The 10,650-nt window shown below is 42.5% G+C and overlaps 1 protein-coding gene across 1 annotated transcript; it reads left to right on the forward strand.

The window, feature by feature from the left end:
- Positions 1 to 121: 121 nt before the first annotated feature.
- Positions 122 to 5,086, forward strand: rrp8 (ribosomal RNA processing 8). Its single transcript, XM_063205091.1, has 7 exons — positions 122 to 502; positions 933 to 1,194; positions 2,426 to 3,335; positions 3,532 to 3,661; positions 3,925 to 4,031; positions 4,195 to 4,291; positions 4,401 to 5,086. Exons 1-7 carry the CDS (start codon positions 413 to 415, stop codon positions 4,512 to 4,514), a joined length of 1,710 nt encoding a protein of 569 aa, XP_063061161.1. The 5' UTR covers positions 122 to 412; the 3' UTR covers positions 4,515 to 5,086.
- Positions 5,087 to 10,650: the final 5,564 nt, after the last annotated feature.

Raw genomic sequence — 10,650 nt, forward strand, 5'->3', positions numbered from 1 at the left:
AATATGATCAGATTTTGCGCATCAGCTGAGATATATTTCAGCTTTCTGCCTAAAATAAGTGAACCACCTGTACTAAATGTACTGCATCCCGTTCATGGTGTAAACATTTCATAAGAACTACACTCCCACAATTCCAAGCGTCTATTTAACGTCATCAATATGCGTCTTTGAGCTGGGAAGTAAACGCAGCGCTGCACATGTGTTTATCGGTTTACACACTTCTTCAGGTTATAACTGTATAATTGCGTGTTTATAAAACATTGTAAGCGCGTAGTGAAGTTGTTCCGAAGAAGGTACCGGTGTCATCCGTTGAAATTCTAAAGACGAAGTCAAATACGTCGCAATTATCTTCAACACAAAAAGAACTAGCATATCCCAGTTTCATGTTGTTGCCATACTGTATTGACCAACTATGTTTGCTGAAGAAGAATGGACTGATGCTCCCTCGGCTGAGACCGTAACTCAGTGTGCCCCAGAAGTTCATAAATCAGGGAAAGAAAATGTAAGTTGTAACATGGTTTTCATTAAAATAGTGTCTGTTGTGTAGTTGTCGCACTGACTGTTCAGTGTCATTGAAACAGTCCTACAGTTAAGCCCAGAGGTGTCAAAAGTAACAGAAGTACATCTGCCGTTTAAGTACAACATTAGTGCATGATATTACATAGTCGTTACACCAGTTACCCCACTGTACCTACCTAAGGAGGTATGCGTTTGTAGCCTACTGAAAAAACCCACCTGCCACACATGTATGGGTGTAGGCTAGGCCTAGTAGCTGTAGAACTGTAAACCATTTACTCTGTTGTCACCTGTGTTGGGAGGTATCTGTGGCATTTTTTCACTTTTCCTTTTGCTTTTGACACCTCTGTTTAAGTCTCTGAAACTGCATGGCCTATTTTCAGTAATATGATGCACTCTGTATGTTTCTTGTGTAGGTGGCTGGCAAGAAGAAGAGTCTGTTGAAAACTCTTCAAACTCTCGGTTCAGGACCTGACTGGAACACTTGCTCAGCTCCCAAAGATAGTGACAGTGAAACTGAGGCGCCCACATCTCATCCTAAGAAAAAGAAGAAGAAGAAGAGAAACAGAAAGCGTAAAAGAGACACCTCTGAAAATGCACAGGCAGAAGGTGGAGACGGTCAGGATGCTGATATTCCCAAACCCATTAAAAAGCAAAAGAAACAACAAAAGGCTAAAGGTAAGTGGTGTTAAACCAGTGAGTTTCCCTAATGGTTAGCGAGTTGGTAAGGGTATGAAATGGTAACTAACTGGTGTCCCCCAGCCCCAACAAGTGGTTGCCCAGGTGAGAGAAACATAGTTTGGTCAAAATTAATCTATACTAAGAGTGACATTTACTTCCGATCAGGGCTATGATTTAACACTTGCCAACCCGCCAAATGCAGTTGAAATTTCAGTTTGGCATTTCAGTTTGGCAGGTAGAAAATAAAACTTACTAGCCACTTTGACCCATTGGTGAGTGTGTTTAGCTAGTATGAAGATTAACATCTACCAGTCATTTTGAAAGCGAAAGTGAAAGCCCATTGGGAAACTCCCAACTCCCCACAGCACACAAGTGAACACTGCACACTGCACACAACGAAATTGCATTTATGCCTCACCCGTGCAAGGGGGCAGCCCTCAGTGGCGCCCCATGGGTAGCAGTGCGGTGGGACGGTACCATGCTCAGGGTACCTCAGTCATGGAGGAGGATGTGGGAGAGCACTGGTTGATTACTCCCCCCACCAACCTGGCGGGTCGGGAGTCGAACCGGCAACCTCTGGGATGCAAGTCTGACGCCCTAACCGCTCACCCATGACTGCCCGTCATTTACATCTACCAGTCATTTTGGCTAGTAATATAAAAAGTTCCTTTAGATCCTTGCTTATGACCAATTACTGTTGGATCTGACATGTGGGTAACCAGTTGCTTGAGAAATCCGGTATTTTGTGACATGGGCAGTCATGGGTGAGCGGTTAGGGCGTCAGACTTGCATCCCAGAGGTTGCCGGTTCGACTCCCGACCCGCCAGGTTGGTGGGGGGAGTAATCAACCAGTGCTCTCCCCCATCCTCCTCCATGACTGAGGTACCCTGAGCATGGTACCGTCCCACTGCACTGCTCCCCATGGGGCTTCACTGAGGGCTGCCCCCTTGCACGGGTGAGGCATAAATGCAATTTCGTTGTGTGCAGTGTGCAGTGTTCACTTGTGTGCTGTGGAGTGCTGTGTCACAATGACAATGGGAGTTGGAGTTTCCCAATGGGCTTCCACTTTCACTTAGATCACCCATGGCTGCTGTGGCATTGAACTAAGCACACGTTGCCAATACCGTGCAGACAGTTGTAAGTTGCTTGGAATGAAAGCACACGCTAAGTGTAATGTAAATATAACATGTTATTTGACAGTTACCTATTTGTGATTATACTATTACAGGTGTCAAAAAGGTGAAAAGTGCAGAATCAGTCTCCACTGAAGAGGCCACAACTGATAAAGAATCCAAGAACAGCATGGAGAAGCCCCTTAGTAGAAAGCAGTGGAGAATGAGAATAAAGAACAAAAAGAGGTGTAAAAACAAGTACCAGGACAAGAGCCTTCAGACACCCAAGTCTGAGACAAAACAGGTTTGCGAAATAAAGAAACCACTGGATGAAAATGACACATCGAAGAGTCCAGAAGAAACTGCTGAAGTAAATAATGTTAAGTCTAAGAAGGCAAAGAAAGCAAAAGAAAAAAGGAAAGAGAAAGCGTCCAACAAAGGTGCTAGCTCTGTTTCTTTAACAAGCACAGAAGACGTGGCTGAGGAGAGTGTGTCTAATATTTCAAAAGGTGAATTGGATAACAGCCCAGAAAAGCCAACAGAAACATTAGAATGCAGTAATATTACAAAATGTGACGTCGATACAAATTTAATTGAGCCATTAGAAAAGACAGAGACTTTGAAGCCTTCTGACAAGAGAAAACAGAAGGAGAAACAAATGCGAGCTGAGAAGCTTAGGAAGATTCTGAATAGTCAGCTTTTGGATGCCCAAATGAAGAAAACCGAAGACAAAGAAGAGTCTACCGAGAAGGAGACGGAGGAAGAGGAGGATGAAGCTGTGACGAAGAATGAGGCACCGACTCTTGATCGTTCATCTGCTTTGCGGTCTAAGATGGAGAAACGCCTGGAGGCTGCCCGGTTTCGCTATATCAACGAGCAACTGTACACCACCACCAGCAAGGAGGCCAAGAAGATGTTTAAGGAGGACCCCAAAGCCTTCGAGGTGTACCACCTTGGCTTCACCACGCAAGTGCAGTACTGGCCCCAAAACCCTGTGGATGCCATCATTTCCTTTATCCGTCAAAAGTGAGTACAATTAAAAGTTTAACTTGTTGTCCAACTGAGTGACTTTGGGTAAATTTGTCTTCTGAATGTAATGTATTGTAATGCAAATCTTGTTGATGAACATTGTACTGTTGAAGTAACATTGATCGCTACAGAGGTAGTGAGGACGTAATTTTTCTGCTTAACAACATTAACATGCATTGATCTTTGTTGACAGGCCGGCCTCCTTGGTAGTTGCAGACTTTGGCTGTGGCGACTGTAAAATTGCACGCAGTGTGAAAAACAAGGTCCACAGCTTTGATCTGGCTCCCACCTGCGACCTGGTGACGGTGTGTGACATGGCAAAAGTGAGTTCATTTTTATTCACTTCCTTCAATTTCAAAGTGAAGGTAAAATAGATCTCCCAATTGCAGGCAGAAATGTTTCAAATGTAAACACACAATAATACACAATAAAACACGCCATAATAAGCACTTTGTGGGAAATGTATTTGAGTTCCTGCTTTCACTGAGATTTAGAGTAAAAAAGAGAGAGAGAATAACCCATTTGTTTTAGTTTGTGTGACCACTTATATGTGTAAATAATGTGTTCCCTTCCATTGTTTCTACAGGTTCCCCTTGCCGATGAAACTGTGGACATTGCCGTCTTCTGCCTGTCACTTATGGGGACCAACCTTGCTGACTTTCTCAGCGAGGCCAACAGAGTACTGGCCATGGGGTAAGCAAATTAATGTAAAAGTCTGTTTTATGTTGGAAGACAGAGACATGATTTCAAACAAAGTTGTTTGTGGGCTGCTACAGTACCATGATATATACCACATGCTGTACAGTATCATATAAATCCTTTCTGTAACCTTTAACATCTTTATTTTCCCTTTAAGTGGAATTCTGAAGATTGCTGAGGTGGCAAGTCGATTTGAAAATGTGCGTGCTTTCACAAGCACATTATCAAATCTTGGATTTAAGATTGCATCCAAGGTAAGTTTAAAAAAAAAATGTTAACAACACCTGATGGTCATTTTATTTGCACCATTAACAAAGATTCCATAATTGATGTCTAATCCTCGCAAATATTTTGTTTCTTTAGGACACAAAGAACAACTACTTCTTCCTTTTTGAATTTATTAAAGTCGGCGATGTTTCTGCAAATGCTAAGAAGACAGCACTGACACTAAAACCATGTGTGTACAAGAAACGATAGGATGGGAGAGGCTATGCAGTAGCTGGAGAAACATGCTTAGAAAATTAAAAAAGAAACGTGTCCGAACAGTCATTTGATTGTTAATCCTATAATATCCTGTGTGGTCTTAATTTTGAAATTGAATTCATTACAAGATGAATGAATATTCTGGAATGTTGTGACACAGTGTGCCACTTGTGTGGCAGTGCCATTCCTTAACAAAATCAAGTTGGTGTATGCAGCTCAAAATAGTTGGATTAAATTATCCAATTTGTCATCTCCATGTCGTGTAGAAGATAGACCTACTCTACAACATCTGTTGCCGATGTTTAAGAAAAGTATGTTTGATTGGTTTCTTTCAGAAGCATCAAGCTTGTTGTTTGTGGTCTTTGTTGTTTTATTTTCATATGTTATACAGTATATCTTTCCACTTTTGTTTTTGGCATTTCATGGAAATGGTCAATGCAATGCTGCAATTGCAACCATACTTTTGTGTACAAAGGATGCAACCGTACTTTTTGTGTACAAAGGAACAGTTTTTGTATTCTATTGGCAATATTTGTTCATTTGTATAAAATCTATATTCACATTTGTATTGTCGTCCTTGTTCTTTATTTTCCTTCACACACTTAGCTGTTGATTTAGCTGGGGAAAATAGTTTTTAAGGGTTTACACAGCCGTCCTTGAAGGGAAGTAAGTGGTACTGTAGCTCAGGGGTTCCCAAACTTTACCATGACAAGGCCCTCCATATACCAGTGCATTCTAGTCAAGGCCCACCTTACATGGGTGGGTCGCGCCACACTATTTTTTCTGTGGACCGCCTTTCGCAACCATAGTGGAGGGCCTATGAGACAGTGTCCCACTTCGATATAAAATAATATCAATAGGAATGCGAATAGGAATATTGTTAAGCTTATTTTTGTTTTATTTTGTTGCATGTTATTCAGTTTATTCAATTATTTATTTTTTGTTGTGCTATACTTTTCCTGCCATTCCTGCCGCGGACCCTCTACCACCTCTTTGCGCCCCCCACTTTGAAAACCGCTGCTATAGCTAAGAGCAGACGTCGTGCCAATGAGTGACCAGCAGATGGCAGTGTACCACTGACAGCAAATTAACTTGCACTGATGGGCAGTGCTGGGAGTGCTGTTTCTATGAAACCAGGGGCCTCATTTATCAAGCGTTCTTAGGTACAGATCTGTGCGCAAAGCGTGCGTGCGATCATTCCTGAGCAAAGTATGGGATTTATGAATAGACTAGAAGCATTTCCAGAGAAAGGCCCTTTATAAGGGTGTTAGAAGCATTTTTTAGTAAAAGTTGGGAACCTAGTTTTCTAAGACAATTAGAGTACCCTGAATTCAGCTAGCCTGGTTCCCAAGCTGAATTTTGAGTTTTTGACCATGAAATCGGCAAAAAACAAAATGGACGCCGAAATTCTTGATTTTGGGCAGAATACGTTAGAAAGTATCACTTCTCCATGGAAATAAATGTGCAATGCTCACATATTTGCATTTAAGATGTATTCCTACACTTACACAAAGGCAAAATGTCATGGCAAAAAGATAAAAATTACTATAATTATGCCTTTTTATAATGTGATATCCTCGTAAACTGGCATTCAATAGCAATAGCCTCCGTAAAGCACATTATCATACACAATTGTCATTCAATAAGATTTGGAAAGAAAAAGAGAGAGAAAGAAGATAGCATTATCTAAATAAAACTAAATATTGGAACATGAATATGTCCCCGGTTCTTTGAAGGAGATGAGTGAGCCATCTCTATGGGAGCACACTCTCAGCTGTACGATTAGCTGAAGACCTTTGCAATCACGCCAAAGGTCCAATCAACTGCTTCATGGGCGGGATGTCCACTTTCTCAAAACCGAAAATAAGCCACTTTGATGCCAAACCTCTCTTCGGCTGTCGGCAACGAGGGTGTCTTGAGAGATGGCTCACTCATCTCCTTCAGAGAACCGGGGACATATTCATGTCCTAATGTTCTCTTTCAGTCGAATCGTTCGCATATCTATGGGAGAGTTACAATCACTCCCGATTGCTGGTCCAAACTAGGCAGAACTCCAAGAGCCTCCTGTAAGGATAGTGTTCCTTTCACCCTACAGACAATCAGTGGTCCTGTGGCAATGTGGTCACATCTAGCCGGTAGAACCGGACAAAGGTGGCGGGGTTGGCCCAACCAGCCGCTGCATACGTCTGAAACTGCTGCACCCTTGAAGAGAGGACAAGATGTAGAGACCGCACTGGTAAAGTGAGCCCTAATCTGAGCCGGGGGTTGGCGACCCTTGGACTCATGTGCCAGGGCAATGGTTTGAACCAACCACTTGGAGACCTCTATTTTAAAACTGTGAGCCCTGTAGAGGGCTTGATGAAGCACACAAACAGTTGTCCTGTTCATGTACATGCGTAAAGCGTGCACAGGGCACAAGTTGTGTTGTCCCCTCTCTTCCACGGATCTGAAAGGTGGTGTGCAAAAGCAGTTTGGAGAGACCCCTCTTGGAGGGGCTCGAAATGGGCCCCACACATAGCCTCCAGTACTAGAGAGATATCCCAGGTGACGTAGCACGGGGCGTAAGTATCTAGTGGATGGGCACTCAGAGTGTTGGAACTGAATCCTACATGGCACAATGAAATCGCTGCAAAGTAGACTTAAATGGTAAAGCATTGTCTCCCCCCAATAAGTCTTGTAGAAAGGACAACACCATCGGTACTGAAGACTGAGAAGTTGTCTCGTCGCGTTGGTCACAGTAGCGTTCGAAGACAGACCACTTCAGGTTATACAGTGTCCCAGTAGATTGAGCCCTGGCCCCTTTAATTGTCATGATAACGTTATCCAGAAACCGGTTAGGTTCAAGTGTTCCCTTGCCAGACTCATAGGGGCAGGTGGCCCTGGGCTGGGGGATGTCCTCCTGGTCCGGTGCCAGACTCGAACCTGCAGGAGAGAGGAAGGTAGCAGGAGGGGCCGAAGCCCCTACGCTCTCAGCTGAGGCCCCTGAGCCCCGTGGGTTAAGGTTGGACAAACCCTGAGAAATCTCGCCTCCTTGCAGGAGGGGAAAAAGGGAGACGTCAGACGAAGGCGCTCGTGGTGTATTATACAGGACTTTTGGAGTCTACAAGCGCGCCATGAATGGTGACGGGGTGCGCTTTTGTGCCAAGCGCAATGGCCTGCGGTGATGGCCAAGGGGCTCCTAGGCAGCTGCTCGAGCTGAGGAGGCCACATCAGCCACTAGGGTGGTGGTCAGTCCCTGCTGTATGAGATTCTCTGTGGTGGCAGGGAGTTGGGATGAAAAGTCGTCCACCTTAGGCGGGAGATCGAAGCACTTTGCCAGGGGGGAGTCAGAGTCTGACTCCACTGAAATGCGTAGCCAGTAGTCAACCGTAGTCAAGAGAACAAAGAGACAGAGCAGGCTAGAACTAGTCAAGCTCTCGTAACTCGTGTCGTTCAGGGTTCTCGTGACCTCAGTCAGGAGACGTGAGTCCAAGGAACTGGGTACGCACAAATGTGTGTAAAGAACTTTTACTCCGTATTGTTTCTAATCTGCGGTGAGTAGGTTCCGTCATTGTGAAGTTTCTTGCTGCCATGGAGGACACTGTACATTCCATATGTTTGATCTGCAATGTGTGATCTCAGGTTAAAAGAGAGTGTCCACCTACACAAAGCTGAGGCTGTCTCGGTGATCGCAATGATGCTCTTTTATTGCCTGTGACATTTACCCACTTCATAGCCTGATCAGAATCTGGCTAAACTTGTATGTTCCTGTCCAAAATGTGAAGATATGACAATGCATTTGTATTCAAAGTATCAAAATGTGTGCAAAACGTGTGCAGTAGCGCATAGTAGGACTATTGACAAATACAGACTCTTCATGTCTAAGTTTTGATAGTGCAAGAAGAAAGCTAGGTCCGTGGCCTTTGCTTGTTTAGCATACTTATGCTCCTCTCCAGATTTTCCAAAGCATGATTCAGCAATGGGTGCTGAAAAAGTTGGTTTGAATGTCCTAGGAGTAATCCTGAGAGGATGTAGTTCCATCAGGGCATTTGGCACATTTAATGTAGGGCCTATGTCTAGTGGACACCTCATATCTTTAACAGAATCATCAATTGGTTGGCCTCTCTGCCATGCTGCCATTTGTGTTGCATGGGAAGTATTCTTCCCATCAAGTGTTTCATCCAGGATGTCAATGTTATCACAAGTGTAGTGGATGAATTTATCTGCCGCAATGTTTGTTGGAATAATGGCACCACTCTCTTGGTTCAGTGTTTTTTACAGTGCTCTCAGCTAAGGAGGATCTGGACTTGGAGGACCTGGTTGACCTGCCAGGTTGAATTGTCGTATTAGGTCTTTTACCCAATAGCTTGATGAAGAGTACAAGCAAGACCGACATGTTTCGGAGTCAATTTTTTGCCATCACTGACACAATAAACAAGGACTTAAGCCTCATTCAGAACTGTACTTTGAGCAAGTTTTTCCTTGCTACCAATTCCATCATCTTCAAGAGATGTCTGGCCACTAACAATCAGGCTGAGTAGCATGTATAGACTATCTCAAATGTATGCAATAGTATCTTATAAAATATGTAAAATATGTCTGAACATTTTTCAAAATGACACAAAATAACTTATGTTATATGTAATATCATAGTGTCATCTAGCGATTTCTGGACAGTTTTCAGAGAGCTAATAGCATCTTTAAGTGATTTTTTGGAAACACTAAATACTGCACATTATGCTAAGTATTTCTAAAATACGTATCTCAATTTTCTTAACCATATAAACACACATAGGCTACAAATATCTTATTAGAAAAGCTAAATATTTGAAACGTTTAGGCTAACACCTACAATATTAGCATTATTAGCATTCTAGAAGCTATTTTATACTTTTTAAAATCCTCTATAGTATATACATTCATCAAGAAATATTATTGGGACACAAAATGTTAGAAAAGAGCATTTATTTCCAAGTACAGCAATACTTGGTAAAAATGCTCTGTCAAAAATAGCGTATTTTGGCAGCCATTTTGTTTTTCAAATTTAACTGTCAAAACCTCAAAATCCAGCTTGGGAACCAGTCTAGTTGAATTCAGCACACTTAAATTATGTTAAGTACATAGGTTCCCAACTTTTACTAAAAAATGCTTCTAACATTCACAAATATGAAAAATGTGTCTAGACTAGAACGTGTACTTGAACGTAGAAATGTGCCTAAATCTACGCACACCTCAGACCATGCGTGCGAGTGGAAGAAACACGAAATTGCAAATAATATTGACCGTGCAAGGTACAGTTTGCTTTGAATGACAATGGAGTATGACAGTGTGCTATTTTACAGTGTTTTCGTCCATGTGTGTCTCCTTCTTTTACTTATTTTGAAACACTGTCCTCCTCCTGTCGAAAGCACCTCCACTTCTGCTGCGGAAATGTTTCTATCTCCACACTTCCCGCCAGCGCTTCGACTGGCGCGTGTGTCCGCGTGTGTTCATGTGTGTCCAAACAGGGTGGCGCCTTCGAATTCACATGGCATTTGAATATATTTTAATACCATATATGGCTACTTGGAGGCGTTTCGGGATGCAAATTACCCCGAATGCGCGCGTGCACAGTGATTTGGAAGGTGTGGGATTTATCATGCAGACGTGTGCGCAGGAACAGCCAACGCACGTTTCATAAATCCCGATTTTTCTGTACTTGCGAACATTCTAAATTTCACTCGTAAGACACAATTTAGAAGACATTCTACGAACTGATGATAAATGAGGCCCCAGGAGTATAACTTTCATACATAAAACCATTCCATAAATTGGATAGTAACTGTATTCACTTGTATTGTTAATACATTTATTTACTTTCCTTGTGAATGTCAAATTAAAGTGTAACCATTTTCAGGCACAACAAATGTTTGGCATTTTGGTATATGGAAGGTGAGGGTCGCGAACATATTCTCAAGTCCTAAAGGGGGTTCCTTCCAGCAGAGAAATTTAGGGAACTTCTGACTTTGGCAGTGATCTACCTTGGGAAGTGTGTTAATACAAAAAAATGAAATGAGGTATACACTTTTTAAAAATCCAAGTTAATAGTGTTGTCCAGCCCATTACATAGAATTTAATCAGATCATTTCTTGTTTTCATGATGGTAGTGTTT

The sequence above is a fragment of the Engraulis encrasicolus genome, chromosome 8, assembly GCF_034702125.1.
Source record: "Engraulis encrasicolus isolate BLACKSEA-1 chromosome 8, IST_EnEncr_1.0, whole genome shotgun sequence".
NCBI lineage: Eukaryota > Metazoa > Chordata > Actinopteri > Clupeiformes > Engraulidae > Engraulis > Engraulis encrasicolus.

Coding starts and splice junctions, on each gene's coding strand:
- rrp8 (XM_063205091.1), top strand. CDS start 413: ATGTTTGCTGAAGAAGAATGGACTGATGCTCCCTCGGCTGAGACCGTA. Junction 3,336..3,531: donor ATTTCCTTTATCCGTCAAAA/GTGAGTACAATT, acceptor CTTTGTTGACAG/GCCGGCCTCCTTGGTAGTTG. Junction 4,292..4,400: donor GATTTAAGATTGCATCCAAG/GTAAGTTTAAAA, acceptor TTGTTTCTTTAG/GACACAAAGAACAACTACTT.